At 41.6% G+C, this 26,605-nt stretch overlaps 1 protein-coding gene across 16 annotated transcripts in view; it reads left to right on the top strand.

Annotated features, from left to right (window-relative positions):
* Positions 1–13,144: 13,144 nt before the first annotated feature.
* The window catches only part of VWA3B (von Willebrand factor A domain containing 3B), a 226,077-nt gene continuing 212,616 nt past the window's right edge, over positions 13,145–26,605 (top strand). For 7 of the 16 annotated variants that reach the window (XR_014841447.1, XR_014841444.1, XM_085018668.1 and 4 more), the window contains exons 1-2: positions 13,145–13,324; positions 18,463–18,690. Coding sequence is in view for 11 of the 16 variants with exons in the window: in XM_085018668.1 (XP_084874794.1) it covers positions 18,495–18,690 (196 nt within the window). In the remaining 5 variants the exon portion in view is untranslated. Of the gene's footprint in view, positions 13,526–14,835; positions 15,034–15,669; positions 15,827–18,462; positions 18,691–26,605 lie in introns of all 16 variants that reach the window. The other 9 variants (XR_014841448.1, XR_014841446.1, XM_085018665.1 and 6 more) reach the window with 4 other exon arrangements.

Here is a 26,605-nt window from a genome sequence, read left to right as displayed (position 1 = left end):
AGAAACATTGTTATTGACCATTTTTTGATACTTTTCAAAATGTACTGGTTTGATGGCAAAATGCTACATTCAGAGGGAATGTTTAGTGGGGCTCAGGGGAGAGGATCCTTAAGCAGTCAGTTCAGTGTGAGAATGCAGTGCTAGGGGCATGGTGCTACCGAACTGCCAAGTAGCCTGAATGGTCCAAGAGCAGGGTGATGAGAGCAGCATCATGGGAGGAACAGGTGAATGGAGCCTTAGGCAGACACTGCAAACCCTGCAGTGACATGCTTCCTAAACAGTGGTCAATGAAATAGGGGCTCAGGGCATCCCAGGACCGATAGAGAAACATTCCACATGGCATGATCTGGTATGACCATTTGAGCAATGAAGCTAAGGCTATTCTCAATTTTGATTATTGAGGTCAACACATTTTATTCAGTCAATTAATCAATGACTTTTCTCCACTCCTTCTCTCTACCCAGTGAATCAAGAGCTGTGTAGCAAGCAGAATTAACTGACAGCCCATAGACCACATTGCATCATCTTAGATTCAATATTCTATGCACAGCACTCAGGTTCCTGGGAAGCGTAGCCATGATCGTGCTTTAGGAATGCATGGTCTTCTTATGTGCTACTTTGTAGTGAGTGAGGTGGGTGAAGTCTTCTCTGGGTATATTCATTGTGGTCCCAGGCACTGAAGGTTGCCAGTGATGTCAAGGCAATGATTTGATTAAGGTTGTTAAAGATTACTTTCCATTAATATTGATTAAATTTTACTTTTTTCTTTTTAAGATCATACCTGTGGCATATAGAAGTTCCCTGGCTAGCAGTTGAACTGCAGCTGCCAGCCCCAGTCCCAGCCATACCCACAGCCACACCAGATCCAAGCTGCATCTGTGACCTGTGTCGCAGCTGCGGCAATGCCAGATCCTTAACCCAGAGAGCAAGGCCAGGGATCGAATCCATATCCTCATGGATACTAGTAGGGGTCTTAACCTGCTGAGCCACGATGGGCACTCCAAATTTTTAATTTTCAAGCTTTAATTTTTTGCATATGCTGCACATTTGCATGAGATAAAATTCAGAAGGTATAAAATAGCATTTAGTGAAAAATCTTCTCCCTGTGTCTCTAACCACTCATTTCCTCTCCCTGGTGGCAACCAATGTTACAGTCTTAGTTTCATCCCAGATATAACCTATGCACAGGCAAGCCATTCCATACGCATCCTTAAAAACTTGTTTTGTGTCAGAATTTTATACTGTAAATAATGTTAAAATGCATTTTCTTTCACTTCAAGAGGAAATGATTATTAGTTTTTCAAATGATAAACTAGAGCGTTATTATAGAAAACCCAGACACTACAAAAAGGAAGAAAATGAAAATGGCCTGTTATCATACCATTTGGAGACAACCTCTGCTGATCTACAATGATTTACACTTTCTTCTAGTACTTTTATGCCACGCACACAATGTATTGCACTGAGGTCTTTTTGTTTTCATTCACAGTAGTGTTGCAACCTTTCCAAGTCATTAAATGTGCCTTCTACTCACTGTTTTCAATGGCTTGTGTATACCATAATTTATTTAACAAGGCCTCTTGTTTGAAACTCGAGTTGATTACAACTTTGCACCATTATAAAACAAACCTTCCCTTGATATATATTTAGTCTTCCTTGATGACTTGGTAATTTAGGTACAAGTTTCCTAAGGGAAAAGACTATTCTTCTCTTGATTAGTTATCTGTCTATAGCACAGTGCCTGCCTGTTTGAATTTAATGATTAGAAGACAAAATTTGCAATAAAAATGCAAATTTTAAGGGAAATTAAACCTCAAAAAGGATTTATTTAAGTGAAATGAAAGACCAGGAAAGATTAGTTTTCTGATTTGTCATGTAAGTTGCTTTATGGAAGACTGGAACAGCATTCTTTCACCTATAGCTGCAAATCCTGTTGAAGACACACCAAAGGTTTATTTATTGTTTTACATAAAAAGAAGAATTGTTTATTCTCTTGCATAAATACAAGAATAAGATCACAAAAAGGGTCTCCATTTCTGGTGAGCTGCACCCTCCATGATTCCTACTGTACAGAAGGGTGCATTTTACACCACTGGAATAAATGGCCTACCTCGGGTACCCATATCAGCTGAAAACATCACACATAAAACAGTCTCTTCAAGTGACTGTAAGACAATGCCATTTAACACATTACAAAAAGCTACTTTCTCTAAACGATCCCCTGTTTTCAAAGATGATGGTAACTTGACAATGGGGGTCTTGTTTACTTTTATACTAAGCCGGGCAACACTTTTAGTTTGTTCAATCCACAAGAAATATTTTCCATCCCCGTGAGTCTTCACAGTGGGAACCGAGAAGGATGCTTCTAGGGCAGAGGGAAGACAAGGCGGGTGGGGGCAGATAGAGCAGAATTTCATGGAAGTGCCAATGTGACTCAGCTGAAGGCTAACAAACGAAGTTAAAAAGAATATCCAGGAGTTCTTGTTGTGGCTCAGCATAAACAAATCTGACTAGCATCCGTGAGGGCGTAGGTTCAATCCCTGGCCTCTCAATGGGCTAAGTTGCTGTGAGCTGTGGTGTAGGTTGCGGACGTGGCTGGGATCTAGTGTTGCTGTGGCTGTGGGGTAGGCTGGTGGCTGCAGCTCCGATTCAACTCCTAGCCTGTGAATCACCATATGCTGCGGGTTCAGTCCTAAAAAGACAAAAACCAAACAAACAAAAAAGAATGTTCAGAGCCAGAGCCTGTGCTGACAAAACCCTTGCCCAGCCATAAAGATGTCCACAATGACCAGGGACACTGAGTGCTCTGTTGCAACAACAGTGTCATCGACTACAGCCACTGGGACACTCAATGTTAAGGTCAGTCTTCTCTGAAGGGACACGTGCACGGTTAGCCCCACGTTTAGGTTTAACCTTGAGCGTGTGAGAGAGGTCCCCTGCCAATCTTTGAGTTCCAAAACATTTACAGAAAGAAAAGAAACAATTACAGGCTTTTTTCTTCTCTGGCAACTAGATGTTTGGTCATTAGGAGCAGAAAGAAACTCTTTCTTGGGTTTGTCTTTTTCTAAAGGTATAAAAAGCACCTCCAATTCTTGTTAATTTTTTATGATGACCCTTAAGATGCTGACAAAGAAACTTCCTCAGAATGATGCTTTTGATACTAACTTGGCCAATGTTTACTCCACATGCATCTGACTTCATGATGGAGCCAACCCACCAGAGAAATGATAGTTCTGTCTCTGTCAGCAAAAGCTCATCAAGTCAGCACTATGAACTTTGAAACATATGCCACCGTTCTTTTTTAACTATTTAAGTAATTACAGACTCACAGGAAGTTGTAAAAATAGTACAGAGAGTTCCCTATAGTGTTCCCCAAGTTTCTAATATTAAGATCTTTTACAACTGTATCAAGGCCAGAAAATTGACATTGACATGGGTATTATTGCCACTACTCATTATGACATCTGACAGCATAAAAACTAAAAACTAAATGTCCTAAGACCTAAGAAAGAGAATGAATTCCATCTCCTGATAATCTCTCCCAATACCAGGTGCAAGTTCTCCAGGCTCCACCCTGCTCAGGCTACTCTAGTTTTCTAACTCCCAGCCCTTCTTGGGGCAGAGACACACGTTACCTATCACCCCTCACCTTGAATACACAGTGCAGAACTGTCTTATCACTCATTCTCCGTGCCCAGCAGACAGCCTTTCACCAGAAAGGGAAGGGGGACTCTTGGTGTTGGGGTGGGGGTGTTTCTCCTGGTGCTGTACTTTCATGTTCTTTTGCTTTTTAACTTTTTTGGGCAAGTAATTACAGATTCACAGAAAATTGCAAAAAGAGTACAGAGGAGTCCTTGGTACTCTTCACCCAGTTCCTCCCAGTGGTGACTTTAATGGTCATTTGTTAGGTTACACTATTTGGAAAAGGTAATCAATTTCTGTTTTTTGTTTCTGTCTTTTTAGGGCCACACCTGCAGCATATGGAAATTCCCGGGCTAGGGGTTGAATCGGAGCTACAGCTGCTGGCCAGTGCCACAGCCACAGCAATGCACATACCAAGCTGTGTTTGCAACCTACACCACAGCTCATGGGTAGCACTGGATCCTTAACCCACTGAGTGAGGCCAGGGATTGAACCTGCATCCTCTTGGTACTTGTCTGGTTCCTTACGGCTGAGCACAATGGGAACTCCCTCTGTTGTTTTTTTTAAACAACTAGGAAACATTGAAACCTTTCTTTAACTCCTTTTATCCATTGAAAGAAAATCTAAAACAGCTGAGACTCTCTTGCTCAAGAGAATGGGGCTAATTATTAACCTGTTAATTGAAAACACTGGATCCATAAAACAATGATACATAGATCTTAGATACCTCATTTTAATTTAAAATCAATCTTTTGATATAGGGCTGTAGAAAAAAAATTTGTACTTCAACGGAAAATGATCTATTGTTTACAGTGTATCTGTCTGCCTTATCGGATTGATTCTGTGGGTGCTATTTTGTAAATCTATATAGTGTGGGTAACTGATAGACATGCAAATTCCATGCTGTCTGGTAGAGACGGACTTTCCTCTCCCCTGTGGAAAAGCCAATCTTTGTCCATTTGTATATTCAATACAAAATTCCTCCATATAATGTTTTTTTCTGCTTTTTTGGCCACACCTGCGGGATATGAAGTTCAGGGATTGGACCCAGACCTCATCTGTGACCTATACCACAGCTGCAGCAACACCATATCCTTAACCCACTGCACCAGGCCAGGGATAGAACAGGCAACACCACAGAGACAAACTGGATCATTAACCCACTGTGTGGCACTTGGGAACTCCTACTCCACACAATTTTTAAAAACCCTTTCTTTAGAGCAGTTATAACATCTGCCTGAAATTTCATTTGATGAGTTTAATATTATCTTAACATGTTCATTTTTTTTATCTGAATGAAAGTCATGATTTTACCTGTTTTTCAGGGTCAAGCTTATTTGAATATTTGTCCACCACTGAGAATTAACGTCTCTCATCATACCTCACAGACAGTAGCGATTTCTGGTTTCCTCTGTACATGCATTGCTGAACTGGATACAGCTGGATTTGCAGAACTTCTTGTCCCTTCCCCCATACATTGCCCATCAGGGTAGGCTTCCCTCACCCCTAACTCAACAGCAATGCTACATAGTAACCCACCTCCCTTTAGGACTTCCAAAGCCTTCATCCCAAGTTTCACAGAAATAATAACTTTTTTCTTTTGAGGTGGGCTGGGACCTGAGATGCTTGGCTGCAGTACTTGCACCTGGACAAACCTCTCCTCCAGCAACAGAACAGGAAAAAACTCTAAGAGGCTAATAAGAGCACACAGGTGCAGTTGGGGCAAATTATGAACCACAAGATTAAAAAAAAAAAAAAGATCAAAACCAACTGCCGCTTCTGAGGAGTGAGGAGCAAAATCAGGGTATGGCGACTGACCCCTGCACACGGCACCGCCAATGGGGTGGACAGACCACTTGAGCTACCCTTCCTGCGACCCACAGAGTCCAGCCCACTCTCGCTCCATTTAAGAAACCAGCTGGCCCACCCTTCCCCCAACCCAGGGAATGAGCAGCAGGTACATCTGTTACTTGTCTCTCCATCGTTCTGCAGCCCGAGTCCCAATAAAGCCCGGCCTGATTTTCTCTTCCGGTCTCTTGGCAATTTGTATTGATTAAAGAGTCCAAGAATCCAAGTTGGTAACACTTTTAATACTTATATTTCACTAGTGTATCATTTATATTTCATTATCTGGGGGAAGAACATTCCAGGAGGAATAAATACAGGAGCAGTAAAGACAAAGGCCTCTTTGCACTCAGGGTAAAATTCTACTTCCATTTCCCAGTGAAAAAAAAATCAAACCTAGGTTGGAATGGGGGGAAGATGTCTTCAGTGGCTGGGCCCTGAGCAGGGCTGCTGGTGGCACTTGCTACCTCCCTTACCCTCTGGACCAGCATCTTGCGTAAATCCAGTGCTCATAGAGACCTGGCCACAGTGAACTGGGATTCTGAGCTGCTTTCTAGCACAGCCCTGAAAGAGTTGACTTTGTTGGGCCCCCACTGCCAGCATCCACTTATTTGCCTGTTTTTGCCCTTCTTTCTAGGCCGTGGGGCATCCATGCTCTGTTTGCATCCTGTCTGTTTGCATCCATTCTCTGAGTCAAAGCCAGGTTCCTTCCATGTATGTTTCATGTCTGTCCTGGCAGATTGCATAGCAAAGTTCCTAGGCTAGGGGTCAAATCAGAGCTACAGCTGCTGGCCTACAGCACAGCCACAGCAATGTGGGATCCAAGCTGTGTCTGTGACCTACACCACAGCTCATAGCAACGCTAGATCCTTAACCTGCTGGGCAAGGCCAGGGATTGAACCCTTGTCCTCTTGCATACTAGTTGGTTCATTACCACTGAGCCACGACGGGAACTTCTGTCTTGGCGGATTGATGGACACCCATAGGAGACCCAGCCTAATAAGCCTATTCCCCAGTTTCTTCATTATCTCTCTGCAGCCCTTTTCCTCCAGGTGCTAATTTCCTTCCAGGAATATTTCCTGGTGTTTGGCCCTCAGGGTCAGTACATTCAAGGTTCTCTGAATCTACAAGCTTATACATTGTGCAAATTTGCTCTCTCCTCCGCAGCCACACTCATGGATCTAGGCTCAGAAAGAAGATTCTTGCCTCCATCTCCTCCCACTGAGGCCTCCCTTCTTGGAAAGCACAGAGCTACAGTTAAAAGCCCACTTTATATGCTCACACAAAAGTTCATCAGTTCCTATCCTGGGGATTTGAGTTCAGATGCATGATGTTATTTTGATTGATAGTATTTGAGAATGTTTTTTTTTCTTTCATATTTGTACCTTACAGCATCCCAGGAAGTATAAAGTCATGTATGTTTTATGACCACTGTCAAATGAGATGACATATGAGAAAAGTGATCAGAGAGTGTAATTAACCTGACCAAGGTCACACAGTTAGTGGGTGTCTTTATTCAGTGCATGGAACCCTTGGCCCATCATCTCTGATTCCTATACTCTTCAAACTTCCTCTTTGGACACTTTTGATAGAAGAGTTGTGGCCCAGGGACAGAAATTATTTTATACTTGTCAGTTTTCTGATGTTTGGTTTAAAAGTCCCCAAGTGTTAGTTCTATTTTAAAATGAAGGGCTATTATACTACAATAACCAGTTATGTATTCCCTGAGATACTCATGTGTATCTAAATAGATGAGGGAACAAAGAACATTATGTCCCAGGAGTTCCCATTGTGGCTCAGTGGGTGAAGAGCCCAGCTAGTATCCATGAGGATGGGGTTTGATCCCTGCCCTCATTCATAAAACTTGAATCTGGTATTACTGTGGCTGTAGGCCTGTAGCTGCAGCTCTGATTTGACCCCTAGCTTGGGAACTTAAATATGCTTCACGTGTGGCCCTAAATAGACCAGAACAACAACAAAAGTGTAGTATGTCCCATATACTGGCCACATTTTTTTTTTTTTTTTTTTTTTTTTTTTTTTTTTTTAGGGCTGTATGTGTGGCACCACAGCCACATCACATCCAAGCCTCATGAGCAAGGTCAGGGATCAAATCCGAATCCTCATGGATACTAGCTGAGCTCTTAACCTGTTGAGCCACAACAGGTACTTCCCTGGGCACCTAATTTTATGCAGTCAATTAATGGATACATTTCAGTAAAAGGAGACACAATTAACTTTTTGCTTCTCTTATTTCAATAAATTTATTCTTTCATAGAATAGTTCCATGGAATTTCTTTTTAACATTAGTCATAATTTATTCCTTGCCTTGTTCTTCCAGGAAGTGTAGTTGGGGTCTTAAAGACTGAGGCTTGCAGCGTGGCAAGGATGTAGAGCTTGGCCTTAATTAAGAAGTTGGAAAAGTCCACCCTAAAGGGAAGAAACCTACTAAATATGTATTCTTTTAAAGCCATCCTTTCAAAGAATTCTTTAAAAAGACAAAAAAAAGTGCCATTCAGATAATGACTTTCTAGAATTTTGTTTAAAATTTCACTGCAGTTAAAAATCAATAATTCTCTGTCCATTATCTGTTACTGATTCAAGAAACTGGTTAATTCATTGGTCAGGAGGAAGGACAAGGGTGAAGCTGAGCATGGCAAGAAAAAAAAAAAAAAAAAAGGAGGCTCTGGGGCTTGGAGGGTGGAGACAGATTTCTGCGAACTTGAGCAAAGAGGTGGGATCAGGGACTCCCTTCGGGTGCTCTGGATGGGTGAGGCATGGGGGGCTCAGCTTACCCTGTGGCAGCCTCAGTCGCAGTGGGATTCTCTGCTTTTTGCAGGATGGGGAGCTGAGTAAAGAAAAAGGCAGAGACCTTTCTCCCAGGAATTTCTGAGATTTGAGTGACCGCTGGCCCATTCCCAGAGGTGGATGGAGCATCGTGTGCCCAATCACCTTGAAATTCCTGGAAGCCCTGCCCAGCTTTGAAGGATGCTGAACAAAGATGCCTTCAGTTTCATGTTTCAGGTTTTATTTATGCCCTTCTCACTTCTTGAAAGGCGCTGAACTACAGTGAAAGGCCTTTCCCACATGCATCTGCAAAAATGTTGAGATCAGAGTAGGTGAGAGGTGAAAGATGGCAAGAAGGCTAATGATCTCAGAAAGATACTTCCGGTGAGCTTGAAGTACAGCCCCCACCCCTGCCCCAAAAAACCACCTCAAACAAAAAACCCAACCCACAAGAGGCACACATTTCCATAGCTCTAATCTCCTGGAGTAGATTATAGGGCATTTGAGCGGGGACTTATGATAACATCATGGTGCCTTTAACAGACACTTTTAGAATATATGGAGATAATCTTCAAATGGTTACTATTATATTAGCATTTTACAAAAGCCCTTAGAATATAATATTATAAACCCTGGCTCTGTGACAGCATTTTTATTTGGTAAGAAAATCTCAGTATATAGTTTTAGATGAAGCTGGACCATGTTGGTTGGTGTGTGTATTTTCTGCATTTCTGTATATTCCACGTGCCCTTGCTGCCACATTCCACTACTGCCATTTTCTACTTCATTTCCACACGGCACAGTGGAAAGCAGAATGCATTTGCCTGCATCTCTTTCTAACTGCTGTTCTCCAAAAGCCCAAGCTTTGGTTTATATAGCAGGGAGAAATTCCCATTGCCCAGTGATCATCCTGTGCTCCCCATAGTTCCCCATCTCCTAGTAATTCTGTAGGGTTATATGACCTGCTCTGGCCAATGGGCTGTGAGTGGGGCAACCATCTGACTGCATCAATATACTTGTGTAGGTGTGTGTGTGTTAACGTAAAATGTTTGCATTTGTTCTGGAACTTGATTAAAAAATAATACAACATATCTTGGAGACTTCTCTATATTATTAAAAATAAACATCTTTTTTTTGGGGGGGGGGCGGGGCTGTGCGTGTGGTACGTGGAAGTTCCAGGGCCAGGAATCAAACCTGTGCCACAGCAGTGACAATGCCAGATTGTTAACCTACTGCACCACAATGGGAACTCCAGGTCCGAGTTTAGAAGGTGAGAGAGGCCCTAACCTTGAGCCCAAGTGCAATGTTCACAAGTTTGCCAGCTCACCCTGCCCAAGGGTTGGGGCCCTAAGCTGGTGAAATGCCTTATCTCCCTTTGCTGTTGTCCAGGGTATACGCCCCTCTCCTTAGGAACCACAAGAAAAGGTTGAACCAGCCAAGGCAAGATTCAGACCCATTCCCGAATATCATTTCCATAAAATCAAAATCTCATCTCACAAGTGTTGGCTTTGCCAGCTTTTGGCATAAGTATCTATTTTGAAGAGTGATTTCAAATTTTCAAGTGTTTGGGACTTCTTGTTTAGATAAAATATTGTTGTTTGTCTTAATTCAGCTATTGGGATATGACAGTACACTCTGAGACATCCAGTTCCTTGAAAAGCAAAGCTGCATTGCAAAGGGATTGATTAACAGGAAGTGTGGAGGGAGGGACAATTAGAAAATTGACCTGCTTTATGCCATTTGAAATTGAAATGCATTCTGTTAAAAGCCCATTCAAGTCCCATGAGGTTTTCATTGGGGCATTAATATCCAATTCTAAGTGTACAACTGAGATGGCAGAAAATTTCTTTTGGAGAAACTAAAGCCAACAATTGATAATCGCAGCACATAATTATGAGAGCAGGGTGTTGAGGCAGGCTGCCTGGGTTCAAAATCTGGAGCTGGCTGGCCTTGGAGAAGCTGCCTGATTTTATGCCTCAGTTTACTTGTCTGTCAAATGGGAATAATAATGGTATTTCCCTTCTGGAGCTTTTATGTGGATTGAATAAATGCTTAGGGCATTGTCTAATTCAAGAAATTCTAGCTATTACTTTTTTTTTTTTTTTTTTTTTTTCAGGGCCGCAACTGCGGCATTTGGAGGTTCCCAGGCTAGGGGTTAACTTGGAGCTGTAGAAGCTGGCCTATGCCACAGCCACAGCAACCAGGGATCTGAGCCAAATCTGTGACCGACGCCATAGCTCAAGGCAACCTCGGATCCCCAACCCACTGAGCAAGGCCAGGGATCCAACCTGCGTCCTCATGGATACTAGTCAGATTTGTTTCCTCTGAACCACAGTGGGAACTCCATCTAACTATTACTTTTAAATGTTGATTAACACTGAGCATAGTCATTGTCAAGGGTAGAACAGTTACACCTAAAACCTCTGTTCCTCATGAAAGATTGTTAGACTGAGAGCCACAGGCCTGCATTCAGTCCTCAAACAAAGAACAGTGAACTGAAGAGTAACCTATTATATACACATGTCTGTTTGGACTTTGCCCATCCTGACCGGACTGCCTACGGCAGCCCCTGGCAGCCAGCTCCCTGGACCAACAGTGCCAACCAAGGTTCAACAGTGCCTGAATTAGGTGCTTTACTCTCCACTTCTCTATTCCTCTTCAGGAGTGTTTCTGTGTTAACGCCCTCTCAGACTCCTTCGCATACATAGATACAATTTCCTTGAATTAACATTCTCTTTCTCTCTGGTTCCAGTTTTTGTGGTGGGCTCAAGAAAATTGCTTTTCCTCCTTTTGCTTCAAACATCACCCTCCCTGCCCTGCACCCACCCAGATTCTAATCATGATCACAAGCCCAGTAGTGCCAGCAATAGACTTGTTTAAGGAAAAAGAAAAAACATTCAACCTGAAAAGCAAACAGCACAAAGATCAAATAACAATGTAAGGGCAGTCACAAGGCAGTGCCCCGTGCCAAGAGTGTGATGCTGACAACGGATGCTCTGAGTCTGGACAGGTGGAGAGACATGATTGGGGCTGGAGGGTCCCTGAGGGCCTAATGAAGACAGAGGAGGTTGAGGTAGCCTTGAAGGTCCTGGTGTGGTTATTCAGATGAAGCAGGTGTCAGAGTAAAGTCGTCTGTGGTCAGAGGCAAGGACCAGGTTAGTCTATCTGCTGGAGGGTTTGAGTTGTGGGCAAAGAGGCTGAAAGTATAAAATGGGCCCTGAACGATTAAACTCAGGTTGAACATTGCTTTAAGGATGGGAGTGATATGCTAAATATCAATTACTGAGGTTGAAGTTGGGGGATACAAAATATCTATCAACTGTAAGTTTAAAACAAATGTGTAAAATTTGGTAAAATGGCATTTCACACCTGTGCTAAAGGTATTCTTATTCTAGACCACTCGGCAAACGAAAATGAGGTGAATCCTCCTGTGGCTAGTGCAGGTCCGTATCAGCTATATGGTACTTCAGAATGACCTAAACTTTTGCTCATTTATCTGTCCACAATTTAAGTAATTAGGATTAAACAGCTCCCTAAGAATGATTATGGGCATCTAAACATCACTGAGAGAAGCATAGTCATCTGCAGTGACGTGCAGATAAGTGGCAAGTGTCTTAGGGAAGGGAGAATGCTTGTGGGAATGTGGGGATAGGAGTGCCTGGGGTGACAGCAGGAAGCAGTGGGTTTGGCCCTGTCGATGCTGTATGCACCCTCTCAGCCACATGACCTGGGAATGTGAGTCTGGCAGGGTGTGGACAGCAGGGCTTAATGTGGCATTGGCAAACGTGGGTGTGACCACTATACTACTTGCCTTCTGATCAGAATCTTCAGTACTGTTAAAGTTTGGTTTGTTTTTTTTTGATGGGGTGTGGTTGGCAGGTGTCATTTTCAGGGCAAATGGTATACGATCTAATAACTTTAAGGAATGATTTTATGATCTGAGATAAAACTTTTCAGTACTTTTAAAGTTAGAAAGGCATTAAAAGAATGTAGGAAAAGTAAACCTCTGTAGGTGAAGTAGACTTTTCTGTTGGGGACAGAATTATTATTATTATTTTGCTTTTTTTTAAATTTAGGGCTGCCCTGGAGGCACATGGAAGTTCCCAGGCTAGGAATTGAATTGGAGCTGTAGCTGCTGGCCACGGCCATGGCCACACAGGATCTGAGCCACATCTGCAACCCATAGCACAACTCACAGCAACGCTGGATCCTTAACCCACAGAGCAAGGCCAGGGATAGAACCTTCATCCTCATGAATGCTAGTCAGATTTGTTAACCGCCTAGCCGTGACAGGAACTCCTGTTTTATTCCATACTTGACTCGACAATCTATAAACAATCTGGTCACTTCTTGAGTTTTAAAATCTAAAACAGTTTAATAGCCCAATACAGTACAACAATACTTGCTTGTGGAATCCTCCATTAAGGATTTAAAGATGCTTTTCATAAGTATAATTTTATTTTCAAGAGAAAATACAGGCACATATTTTGAGTTCTTCACTTGTTAGTAAAATCAAGGTTAAAAATAAAGTCGAATGGAGAAAAATAATGCTTATAGGAACACTCATAACTAATAGGAAGAATTTTGGTGACTGTAGTCTCCTGACCCCCCTCCAAAATTGCATATTCGCGAAACTGCAGTTCCCTGCCCCTCTAGCCTGTCCGTCTCAGGCCTGCTGGCACCTAGACTGGCGTTGCTCCCAGGAACAGCTTCGGAGCCCCGCCCTTCCTCGCCCCCTGGCCCCTGACCCGCCTCCTCGGGGGGGGGGGGCTCGCTCTGTGGGCGGGGCCAACTCGTGGAGCCGCGCCGTGATTGGCGGTGTCCGAGAAACCGCGCCGTTGCCAAGGTCCACAGGTCGCGCTGAGGTCGCAGAGAATTCGAACAGCTGGAATCCTTTCGCGCCAAGCGCGGACCCTTCGGCCTCGGGTATCGCTGCGTTATCAACCAACAGGATGCGTTCCTCGCCAGTCCTCTCGGGCCAGACGGCGCCCTGAGGATGAGAGGGTGGCTGCTGAACTGGAACCGCCTTGTCTTTCATCTGACAGGTTGCCTAGTAAGTGTGGAATGTATTCCCTCCACGCCAGAACCTCTGAGGTGCAGAGGTGACGACAAACAGCGTGGGGAAACCTTGGAATCATACTTTTCAGAGCTGGACTAGCGCCCGCTTACGGATGCTGAAAACGGCCCGGAACAGCTTAGCCACTTGCCCTGGCTCGTTTAACGGATTGGTACTTGGGTCAGGCCCAGAAACAAGGTACCAGCCCCTCCAGCTTCAGAGCTTTTTGCTCCTTACTTCACTCCCAGAGAAAGCTGGGGGTTCTGGTGGAGAGCCAGATTAGAAAATTTTGTCTCTACTATAGGCCAACAGTCGTAAGAAGATGAAGCAGGTAGAAGTTTACCAAATATTTCAGCTGAATGAATGCATAAAGTCATTCCTTGTCCCTCAACCTTTGATCATTTAGCACCTTCTCCCTCTCCTCTTTTGTTCTTTTTACCGCCATACCTGTGGCATATGGAAGTTTGCACAGAGAGGTCATCAGAGCTGCAGCTGCTGGCCTTCGCCACAGCCACACCGCAGCTGAGCTGCATCCACAACCTACTCAGCAGCTTGCGGCAACGCTGAATCCTTAACCCACCGAGGGAGGCCGGGGAGTGAACCTGTGTCCTCACCGACACTATGTCTGGTTCTTAACCCACTGAGTCCCTATGGAAGCTCCAGGACCTGCTCTCTTAAGATGTGAGGACAGCCACAGGGGCTTGTGCCAGGGCAGCCCTGTGGGATCTCTTGGCTGTCTCCTATGGGAGACGGTACCAGCTCCAGGCTGACTGTACTTGGAGCCCCTAGTTACCTTGGTGGGGCCTTTGGTCTGTGCCAACTTAATCATATTTCTATTTTTCCCCAAAATTCTGCCTGCCTGTCCCTACCTCGAGTGCAGACTTTCACTTCCCTTATTTTTCCTTTTTTCCATTTATACTTCCCCTTTCTATTTAGGAAACTTTTAAAAAATATTTTATTTAATGGCCTTACAGCATATGGAAGTTCCCAGGCCAGAGACTGAACCTGAGCCTCAGCTCTGAACAATGCCAGATCTTTAACCCACTGCACTGGGCAGGGTATTGAACCTGCAATCCACAGCAACCCAGAGCTGCTGCAGTCAGATTCTTAACCCACTGCATCACAGCAGAAACTCCTGAAGAAACTTTTTCTTTTTCCCCAAACTTTGGCTCTTGGGATCACTTTTAAAACTCAGGGCATGGTAACTGGTATTTGTTTATTCTAATTTCTAGGTTCCTCTAAATTGTAATAACCTCAGATGAAGAAATCCTTAGTTATAATAGTAAAAATAATAACATAGTCATATTTGGAAAATAATGTCTGTTTAGAGAGACAGCTGTTTCCTGAACTGTGAATCTTTGCCTTGTTTGGAAAATCAGAGTTGTCAGTAATTCTGAGTGATCAGTTTAATTCAGCTCAATACCTGTCCAAAGTAACTGCTGTTTATAAGGCACTTTGCTGAGGACATTCATGGAGTCTGTCCTTTTAGTCACTGAATGTTCTTTTAGTCTAGGGAGGACAAACCTGAAGTGGCCAGGGTCATATGGGTGGAACATCAAAGGCAAAACTGGAGCTTTGCCAGCCAGGGGGAGGCTGCAGAAGGTTGGTGAGATGCTTAACAGAGGAGATGGGCTTTGAAATGGGCCTTCAAGGCAAGATTCCACACATGAAAATGACCTGAGACCAGCGTAGAGGTAGGCAAACAGGTAGGCTGTGTGGAAGGGCTGCTTTGTTCATTCACTTGGCAGCTTTGCTCTGGAATGCTTTCTTCCTGCAACAAAGTAGCTCTTAACCCCTTTGAGTTGAATGATCCCTTCTGTTGGAGATGCTTTCTCTCCTTCCTTCCTTGTTTTCTCTGGATAAGTTCAGTTTTTCAGTTACTTTCACTTCCAACAGTACGGGTATTCTCAGGCTAAAAAGATGCAGGAGTCAAGATCTGAATTGAAATGATGCGTATAGGTTCCCTGATCCAGGAGAGCCAACGAGGCTTAAAATTTTTATTTTTATTTTAAAAATGTCATCTGAGTGCAAAAGGGACTGGGGCATGTACCTTTGCTGGAGGGTTCAGTTGCTTTTGTTTGGAAGTGAGAACATTTCCCTTTGGCATAAAAACAAGAGCTATGACTCCTCTGAGATCTTCTTTAAGCTTCCTAAATCCAGTTTAGGAGTCTCAGTAGGGCCACTGACATAGCTATGCTCCCCTTTTAACCTAAGGCATGTAGCTTCCCCTAGTAAGACCACAGGATCTGCAGAAGTGTGTGCAAGAAAAGAGAAAGATTAACTGGAAATGATGAAAGAGTGACAAATCTTTATTCTGAGCTTCCTTTTTCTTGTTTCTATAGGAACCATTGGCCAAATGTAAAAAGTCAGCTGGCTGTTTGTTGGGCAGATCTCAAAAAGAAAGTAGAAACCTATTAGTCTGTCCTTCTGGTTGTTTTCATTTTCTATACTAAAGGAGGAGGAGAAGAAGTCCAAACTTCATAGCTCTGGGACTTGGGGGTAAGAAGATGCTTATAGTAAAAGCAGGTATACAAAACAAAGCACAATTACTAGAGGGTAATGACCTTTAAGGAATTTATTTATACGCAGTTCTTTCCAATATATCAAGTGCTCATCTACATGCATTGCCACATTTGGTCTCTGCAGTACCAACATAAAGATAAGGAATCATTTGCCTAAAGTGGCAGAATAGACCTACAGAGAGTTTTCATTTTAAAACCTGATGCTCTCCAAATACTGTTGTAACATTCTCATCAAATCGAGCCCTTGTAGAAAGAAGATCTTCCCCCAAAATATGAGTTTGTGTACCTTTGGAATTCACCATATGTGGACAATATAAATTCACGTAAACCTTAAAATGGAAATTGTTATCTTTAAGAACTTGAGCATGGTAAGTCAGGAATTTTATTGAACTTGAACTCTGAGAATATAAGTTCGTGCTCTGTCTTTAGTGAGGACCCAGGACCTCTGCTGGAAAGTGGTCTTACTGGATGGAGTCTGCAGGCTTGTACCTTAGAACCAGGCTGCAAGAGGTCACTTATCACAATAGTGGACTGGTTAAGAAATGGCTTTGATTTCTGCTTCTGCTTTACTGGCTGTGGGTCTTGAACAAATTCTCGAAATTCTCAAAGCTTCCAATTCCTCAAATGTCTAAGTGGGGTGATAGCAATGTGTAACTGATATGCTTATGAAAAACTGATGAAGTAGTGTATTTTCAAAGCTCAGCGTTTGTTGGTCCCTGACCAACGAATGGATATTGCTGTAGTTGTTTTTTACTTTTTAATTTATTTTACGAAAAAACTATTTTTTGGTTTACTGCACCACTTTTATTTCCTTGTGGCGAGGCACTGCTGGGGCCTAATGTTCTTATGATGCAGTTATTTTCATTGGTGTAAAGTTCACAGAACATAGACTCTAGAGAAGAGGACCTGGGTTAGAATCTCAGCAACACCCCTACCTGCTGTGAGAAGTGGGTGTGTTAGTTAGCCACTCTCTGTCTTAGTTTCCTCATTTGTGAGATGGGAATAACAGTACTACCTACCTCATAAGGTTATTGTAAGGAAAAATATAAACTACACAGAATATATCTAAAGTTCAATAAATGTTTGCTAATAATAATACTTCTAACTTCTTTCACAAAACTTCCCTAGCTTGGGTGCAGTTGATTTCCATTTGACTAAATTTTGTATTACATCATTGATAATTTCAGGAAATAGGGTTAGAGTTTTAGGAATGGGAGAAGGGAGTTTTTCCATTGTTGAAAAATGTTACATCCCAAGGACCACACATGCTTTGCACATTCTAGATACAGAGGGAAGCAGAGCTTTTTACTCTTTCTCCAAGTTACCAGGCCCTGTCTGAAGTTGGGCTGAGTGGGTTAAGGTTGCATTTCAGTCCAGCTCCTCCTTTCCTCTGTGTACATGAGCTATATTTAGACAGGTCTGGATAAGTTTAGTATGTTGCATATTGCCTTGTGTCATATTGCCTTGCGTCTAGTCCGTCCCAGAACAGCTGGCTACATGAGCCAGAACGTTTAAGTACATCTTTCGTTTAAGTACATCTTTTGAGTAAAGTCCCAGAAATTGAAATATTGGAAGATGAGTCCTTGTATTCTAGCTGGGCTGAGCCGTGGTCTGGTCCCCACCATGTTGCTCCCCAGCTCCCAGCTGCCACTTGACCTGAGAAAATGTGTGTTTCCTCTCAGGGTTTTATCTTCTTTATCCTCTTTAGAAGAGAAAGGTCAAATGAGATTATAATTGGAATATGGATGAATAATGACGGTTTAGGGGTGAATGTTTATTTTCTTTTCTTTTTTTTTCCTTCTTTTTTTTTGGTCTTTTTGCCTTTTCTAGGGCCGCTCCCGTGGCACATGGAGGTTCCCAGGCGAGAGGTCGAATTGGAGCTATAGCCACTGGCCTACGCCAGAGCCACAGCAACGCGGGATCCAAGCCGCATCGGCAACCTACACCACAGCTCACGGCAATGCCGGATCCTTAACCCACTGAGCAAGGCCAGGGATTGAACCTGCAACCTCATGGTTCCTAGTCAGATTTGTTAACCACTGCGCCATGACAGGAACTCCTGAATGTTTATTTTCTGAAATGGAAGAATTTTGTATTTTTCTGATTATAAAAAATTAAATCTCGTTTTAGATTTTTTGTTTGTTTGTTTTTTGTGCACGCCCACAGCATGTGAAAGTTCCTGGGCCAGGGATCAAACCTGCGCCACAGCGGCCACCCGAAGGGCTGCAGTGATAGTATTGGATCCTTAACCTGCTGCACCACAGGAGAATTCCTTAGAAGTGTTTAAATAATGCAAAGATTTAAACAATATAGAAAAGGCAAAAACCATACATATTCCCACCATGCAGAGAAAACTACTGTAAAATTGGCATATATCTTTCTAGCTGTTTTTCTGTGTCTATATGGGTATGTACATGTGGACATTGAATTTTAAGGATATCTTTTAGCCATATGTGTAGATATTTACCAACAAATGCCCATTTGTATCATAATTTTTACCTAATAGAATTCCACTTCATGGTTGTGCTGTAGTTTATATTAAACCAATTCTCTGTTGATGTTAGGTTGTTTCTAAGTTAACAGGAAGTCTGATTTTGATACTTGCCCTTACAGGAGGTCCCTGTGACTTAGATCCTAATTCAGAGATGGCGCTACAAGGCTCATCTTCCACCATCTCTGAGCAGCAGCTGCACAAGGAGGAGAGACTGAGCAATACCCAGGCAGACTTGGCTAAGCAGAGTCTCATCTCCTCCGAGGAATGGCTTCAGCTGCATGGACTTAAGAGCAACAAATTGACCTTGAAACAGATTTTGTCACAGATTGGATTCCCCCATTGTGAAGGTATAATACTCACAAAACAATGCTGGCTAGAAAACCCATCCAGCACACTGCCCTTGAGCCTTTGAGGAGGCAGCCTCAGTTATGAAGACCCCTCAAAATCACAGGTTGCTGTGTTTGTTTTGATCTCACATCCCTAGGGGTAAAAAAGGTTTACGTGTGAACCCTCAGTAGACGTGTGTTATGTAGATGTACAGTCATCAACCCACATATTAAATATTAGTAATGATTAATTTCATTCTTTCTTTTAAAGATGATATAAAAAATCAATAGAAGTTATACCCCACGGACTCCACAAATGTCTTATTCATCCCCTGAGAAGTGCAGACCCCTTTTGGAGGTGATTGATTAGGACAATAGCTGTGTTCTGTTTCCTTTTGTGGCCTGCCTGTGTTAATAGTCCAGTTTTTTCTAAATGTTTTGGTTAAAGTGCTGATTTTCAAATCCCAGGCATATTGCCCTCGAACAGGGAGTACAGAAAGGTGTGAGGGTAAGGGTTTGTTTGTTTTAATGACATGTTCACTTGGGTTGCTTCTCAAATACAGGCCTGGGGACCAGGGCTGCCGACTCTCTTCCTGTGTGTGATTGTTCACCCAGCGGGACTGTCCTGTCCCACATTTTAGTAACACCCCACTGAGGGAAGCACTCCTTCCTTCAGTCAGGGCAATTTCCATTACTAGGATATTACTCTGAATTTGTGAGTTAATCAATCAATCAATTAAGGATATTTATTGAGTAGCCATTCATACTGTGTTTGTCAGATTTCTCACCAGTTCCCTTGGCAGCTTTGTTCCATGCTGGTGCTGAGGAAGGTCTGGGAATGTGGTTGTTACAGACCCATCTGGAGGCCATCCTAATGGCAAGGCCTTGCTCTTCAGGGCTCAGGCTGGGCTTTCTTAGTTATCCTTCCGTAGGGCTGGTACAGCTGGCCCTGTACTATCTAAATGCCTTTTGAGTGGGGGTCTGCCAGAGTCAGAGTCTATGGGATTCCTATATAAAGAGACAAACTGAAAGCAGTTTTATCTCATATTTCAAATTATTATAATTCTGTTATTAATATTAGCAAAATAGCAATGCTTTGTATTTTTGTCAGGGATTTTTCCATTTTAAGATCATGAAGGATATTGTTCTAAAATTTTCTTTTAATGTCCTTGTTAGGCTTTGGCACCAGGATTAGGCTGGCCTCACAAAATGATTTAGAAGTATTCTCCTTTGTGTTCTGGTGGTATTTTTATGTGATTGGCACTATTTCATCTTTAAATGTTTGATAGAACTCACTAGTTCTCTCTGAAACTAATTTGAGCCTAGAGTTTGTAGGAGAAATTTGACAAGAAATTAGACACAGAACTATTCAGATTTTCTGTTTCATCATGCCAGTTTTGCAAAGTTGTGTTTTTCAAGGAGTTTACCATTTCATGACTCTTTTCTAATATATTGGCAAAACATCGTTCATAATATTCTCCACATTTTAATGCTTATAGAATCTGTAGGGATGTTCATTCTTTCATTTCTGATATTGATAATTTGTGTTGTCTCCCACTTTTTTCTCGACAGGTTTTGTTGCGGGGGGTGTGTATCATCGCTCTTTTCAAATAATCAAATTTTGGGGTTGTTGATTTTTTACCTATTTGTTTTCTGTTTCATTGATATCTGCTTTGATCTCTATTATTTATTTTCTTCTATTTAGAGTTTAACTTACATTTCTTTTTCTAACTTTTTTTTTTTTTTTTTTTGTCTTTTTGCTATTTCTTGGGCCGCCTCCGTGGCATATGGAGGTTCCCAGGCTAGAGGTCCAATCGGAGCTGTAGCCACTGGCCTACGCCAGAGCCACAGCAACGCGGGATCCGAGCCACGTCTGCAACTTACACCACAGCTCACGGCAACGCTGTTAACCCACTGAGCAAGGGCAGGGACCGAACCCACAACCTCATGGTTCCTAGTTGGATTCGTTAACCACTGCGCCACTACGGGAACTCCTCTTTTTCTAACTTTTAAAGTAGAAACTTAGGTAATTAATTATAAGCCCTTTCTTCTCTTCTCTTATAAGTATTTAAAATTATAAGTATTCCCCCAAGCATTGCTTTGGCGGAATTGCATAAATATTGATAGTTTTTTCATTATTATTATTTTAAATTTTATTTTTCTAACTTTATTGATATATAATTGACATATAGCACTGGATACACGTAAGGTATACAGCATAATGATTTGACTTACATACTTGTGAAATGGTTATCACAAGTTTAGCTCCATCACCTCATATAGATATAAAAAAAGAAAAAAATTTTTGTGTGCATGGGTGTAATGAGAATTCTTAGGATTTACTATCTCAGCAACTTTCAAATGTGCCATACAGCAGTGTTAACTATAGTCATCATGTTGTATGTTACATCCCTAGTACCTATTTATCTTTTTTAAATAGTTTTTATTTTTTCCATTATAGTTGGTTTACAGTGTTCTGTACAGCAAAGTGACCCAGTCATACATACATATATAGACACATTTTCTCACATCATCCTCCACCATGCTCCGTGCTACAAGTGACTAGACATAGTTCCTTGTGCTATACAGCAGGATCTCATTGCTTATTCATTCCAAATGCAATAGTTTGCATCTATTAGCCCCAGATTACCAGTCCATCCCACTCCCTCCCCCTTTGCAACCACAAGTCTGTCTTCCAAGTCCATGGGTTTCTTTTCTGTGGAAACGTTCATTTGTGTCGTATGTTAGATTCCAGGTATAAGTGATCTCATATGGTATTTGTCTTACTGACTTATTTCACTTAGTATGGGAGTCTCTAGTTGCATCCATGTTGCTGCAAATGGCATAATTTTGTTCTTTTTTATGGCTGAGTAGCATTCCGTTATGTATATATACCATACATCTGTTGATGGACATTTAGGTTGTTTCCATGTCTTGGCTATTGTGAATAGTGCATCAGTGGACATATGGGTGCATGTGTCTTTTTCAAGGAGCTCTTTCATTATTATTGAGTTTAAAATATTTTTTAGATTCATAATCTTCAAGAAATGTATTGCTTACTTTCCAAATATTTTAGGAATTTTAAGGATATCTTTTTTTGGGGGGGAGTCACACCTGCAGCATATGTAAGTTCCCAGGCTAGAGATCAAATTGGAGCTATAGTGGCCGGCCTATGCAACAGCCACAGCAACGCCAGATCTGAGCTGTGTTTGCAACCTACACCACAGCTCACAGCAATGCCATTGAGGCCAGGGATTGAACCCACGTCCTCATAGATACTAGGCAGATTCTTTTCTGCTGGATCACAATGGGAACTCCCTAGGATATCTTTTTTATTGTTGAATTTCTAACTTAATTCTTCCTTTTTTTTTTTTTTTTTGTCTTTTATTTATTTATTTATTTATTGTCTTTTTTGTTGTTGTTGTTGTTGTTGCTATTTCTTGGGCCGCTCCCGCGGCATATGGAGGTTCCCAGGCTAGGGGTCGAATCGGAGCTGTAGCCACCAACCTACGCCAGAGCCACAGCAACGCAGGATCCAAGCCGCGTCTGCAACCTACACCACAGCTCACGGCAACGCCGGATCGTTAACCCACTGAGCAAGGGCAGGGACCGAACCCGCAACCTCATGGTTCCTAGTCGGATTCGTTAACCACTGCGCCACGACGGGAACTCCTCTAATTTAATTCTATTGAGATCAGATAACATCGCCTGTAAGATTTTAGTCTCTTGAAATTAACTGACATTTGTCTTATGGCCCAGCATGTATTTTACTGCACATTTCATACACACTTGATTCACACATGAAAAAAATGTGTATTCTGGAGTTGTTAGGTGGTATTTATAAATGTTAATTAGATGAAGATACTTGAGAGTATTTTAGAGATGCTTTCTGTTTTTAGTGATTTTTTTTTTGGTCCATTCTCCCCTTTAGTTCTATCAGTTTTGTTCATGTTGTTTGAAATTCTAAATGCATACACATGTAAGATTGTTATATCTTTCTGATGAATTGGCAAATTTTAATAATTTTGAAATGTCCATCTTTATCTCAGTTGGTAGTCCTTGTTTTGATATTTACTTTGTTTAATATTAATGTAACCACTGCAGCTTCATTATACTTCATTTTTACATGGCATGTATGTTTATACTTTCATTTTCAAGCTATTTGTACTCTCTGTCTTTAAAGAGTGCTCCTTCAACCCAGTCTCACAATGTCTGTCTTTTAGTTGTAAATTGGTTCTCTAAGTTTATTGTAATACTTGACATAGTTAGATTCAGGTTTACCATTTTACTATTTGTTTTCCATTTTCTTTCCCCTGTTTCTCTGTTCCTGTGCTCTTTGGGGACCATTGAATACTTTTGTATTTCATTTAATTCCACTTTTATTTTCCATTTAAATTTCAATAGGATTTTTAAGTATACCTTTTTGCATTATATTTTCAGTGGTTACTCTAGTGACTGTATCCTTAACTTGCCACATGCTGGTAAAAGTTAGCTTTGTATTACTTCATGTAAAATCTAAGAGTCTTAAACAATATAACTTCAGTTACCCCCCACTCCTGCCTTTGGTGTTATTGTTTTAATATATTTTATTTTTATGTATATCATAAATCTCACAGTACAATGTTGTATTTATTGTTTTTAAAAAGTCATTTGTCATTTTAAAAATTGAGAAAAAAATAGCATCTTAAAATCCACATGTTTACTATTTATAGCATTCCTTCTTGCTATAAGATTCAAAGTATCTGGTATCTGTTCCTAAAGAATTTCTTTTAAGCATTTCTTGTGGTGCAGTGCAGGTCTGCTGGTGACAGATTTGTCTCAGCTTTTGTTTATCTGATATTGTCTTTATTTAATTTTCTCTTTTTTTGGGGATGATTGTTTGACGTGTATGTGTGTGTGTGTGTGTGTGTGTGTGTGTGTGTGTGTGTGTGTGTATTTATTTTTGGCTGCCTCATGGCATATGGCAGTCCTGGGTCAGAGATCAGATCTGAGCCACAGCAGTTGGGACCTATGCCACAGCTGCAGCACTGGATACTTTAACCCACTGTATTGGGCCAGGGATTAAACCTGTGTCCTGGCACAGCAGATTTGCCACTGATCCTGTTGGGCCACAGTGGGAACTCCTTTAAATATTTTTTTGTTTTGTTTTGTTTTGGTCTTTTTGTCTTTTTAGGGCCACACCTGTGGCATATGGAGATTCCCAGGCTAGGAGTCCAACTGGAGCTGTAGCTGCCAGCCTACACCACAGCCACAGCAATGCTGAATCTGAGCTGCATCTGCAACCTACACCACAGCTCATGGCAACGCCAGATCCTTAACCCACTGAGTGAGGCCAGGGATTAAACCTGCGTCCTCATGGATGCTATTTGGATTTGCTGCTGAGCCACGATGGGAACTACTTTTATTTATTTATTTAATTAATTAATTTATTTTTAATGGCAGCACCTGTGGCATATGGAAGTTCCCGGCCAGGGATTAAATCTGAGCTGCAGCCACAGCTGTGGCTATGCCTTAACCCACTCTTCCGGGCTGGGAATTGAGCTTGTACTAGCACAGCAACCTGAGCCACTGCAATCAGATTCTTTTTGTTTTATTATTACTCAATGAATTTATTATATTTATAGTTGTACAATGATCATCACAATCCAATTTTATAGGATTTCCATCCCACAACCCCAGCGCATCCCCCCACCTCCCAAACTGTCTCCTTTGGAAACCATGTTTTTCAAAGTCTGTGAGTCAGTATCTGTTCTGCAAAGAAGTTCATTCTGTCCTTTTTTCAGATTCCACATGTCAGTGAAAGCATCTGATATTGGTGTCTCGTTATATGGCTGACTTCACTTAGCATGATAATTTCTAGGCCCATCCATGTTGCTAAAAATGCTGGTATTTCGTTCTTTTAATGGCTGAGTAATATTCCACTGTGTATAAGTACCACATCTTCTTGATCCACTCCTCTGTCGATGGACATTTAGGTTGTTTCCATGTCTTGGCTATTGCAAATAGTGTGCAGTCAGATTCTTAACTCACTGTACCATGGTGGTAACTCTGGTTGACTTATATTTTTTATTCTGAAGTGATATATTCACAGGAATTTGGAAAAATAATATAGACAGATCCCACATACCTTCACACAATTTCCCTAATGGTTATATTTTATAAAATCATAGTATAATATCAAGTCCAGGAATTTGACATTGGTACACCATGTGTGACTAATTCAACATAATTTTATTTCTTGTATAGATTTATGTAACCACCACCACAATCTAGATACAGAACTGTTTATCTCCCTTGTGGTTACCCTTTATAGTCATACAGACACCCTGTGGCCCAACACCTTTAATCCTGGCAACCAGTAGTCTGGTTTTTTTTTTTAGGGTCGCACCCACAGCATATGGAGGTTCCCAGGCTAGGGGTCGAATTGGAACTGAAGCTGCCAGCCTACACCACAGCCACAGCACCACCAGATCTGAAGTATACCTGTGATTTACACCACAGCTCTCGGCAAAGGTGGATCCTTAACCTGGATCCTTAACCTACTGAACGAAGCCAGGGATCAAACCTGCATCCTCGTGGATCCTAGTCAGGTTCATTAACCGCTGAGCCACAAAGGGCACTCCATCAGTCGGTTTTCTAGCTCTGTAATTTTCTCATTTAGAGAATGTTTATATATATACAATCATATAGTATATGACCTTTGGGTGAAGTAAGAGTTTTAACTAGAGAAACACCCCCCCTCCACCCCAGCTGAGGAGGCAGCTATGTGCCTGGCAGCAGCTCTGCTTGCCCCGTACCACCCTTCTTGTAATCCTGAAACAACTATGTGCCTTATGTCCTTTCTAGCAGCTCTGCTAGCCATGCTCCAAGCATTACTTATGAGTTTTGTTTTTGTAATCTTGCTTACTCAGCTTCTTAGGCAGGAACACTGTCTGCTCCAGGAAGGGGTGTGTGTGCGCTGCTTGTGTGGGAAAAACAAGACCTGGAAGTCTGTATTGTGTAAAAGCTACCCAGAATGAAGACCTGGTGCTCAGAGTCTGGAGGTGACTCCTTTGAGCCTGCACCAGTGCTGAATAAACCTGGATATTCCACATGGGGATTGGCTTTTTTCCCCCACTTTTTATTATTTCTTTGAGATTCATCGAAGTTGCTGCATGTATCTATCAATGTTTTGTTTCTTTTTATTATAGAGTAGTATTCCATGGTATGGATGTATACTGTTTGTTTAAACAGTTACCCATTAAAAGACATCTGGGTTGTTTCCTGTTTGGGGATATTACAAATAAATATAATATTGTTTATAAACAATTATAAACTGCTATAAACAATTGTTTACAGGTTTTTATATGAACATAAATTTTCATTTCACTGGGATAAGTGCCCAAGAATGCAATTGCTAGGTGGTGTGTTAAGTGCATATTTCCTTCTTTATTTTTTTTTGTTAAAAAAAAATTGCCAGACTGTTTTCCAGAGTGGTTGTACTACTCACATCAGTAATATGTGAGGGATACAGTTTTTCTTCCTGGTACCAACCTTTGGTCTTGTCACCATTTACAATTTTAGCTGTTCCAACAGTTATGTAGTGATATTTCATTGTGGTTTTAATCTGTGTTTCCCTAATGCCTAGTTTTAAAGAACAGCTTTTCATGTTCTAATTTGCTGTGTATCATCTTTGGCAAAGTAAGTGTTTCTTCATATCTTCTGTTTTCTAATCAGATTAGTGTTTTATATGTTGTGGTTTTGGAGCTCATTACATATTTTAGATTTGAGTCCTTTATCACACACATGGTTCACAGATATATTCTCTTAGTCTGTAGCTTGTTTTTCTATCCTCTTAACAGAGTATCTCAGTGCACAAGTAATGAGGCTCAATTTATTTATTTTTTCTTTTACAGATCTTGCTAGGCCTCAGAGTTTTTCTCCCAATTTTTCCTGG

This window comes from Sus scrofa, chromosome 3 (genome assembly GCF_054392235.1).
Source record: "Sus scrofa isolate SSC_HxYL_T2T_F1_AM1 chromosome 3, Sscrofa_HxYL_maternal_Yorkshire_Landrace_v2.0, whole genome shotgun sequence".
Lineage (NCBI taxonomy): Eukaryota > Metazoa > Chordata > Mammalia > Artiodactyla > Suidae > Sus > Sus scrofa.
Note: the sequence above shows the minus strand (reverse complement) of the source record. Positions and strands in the feature narration are given on the sequence as shown.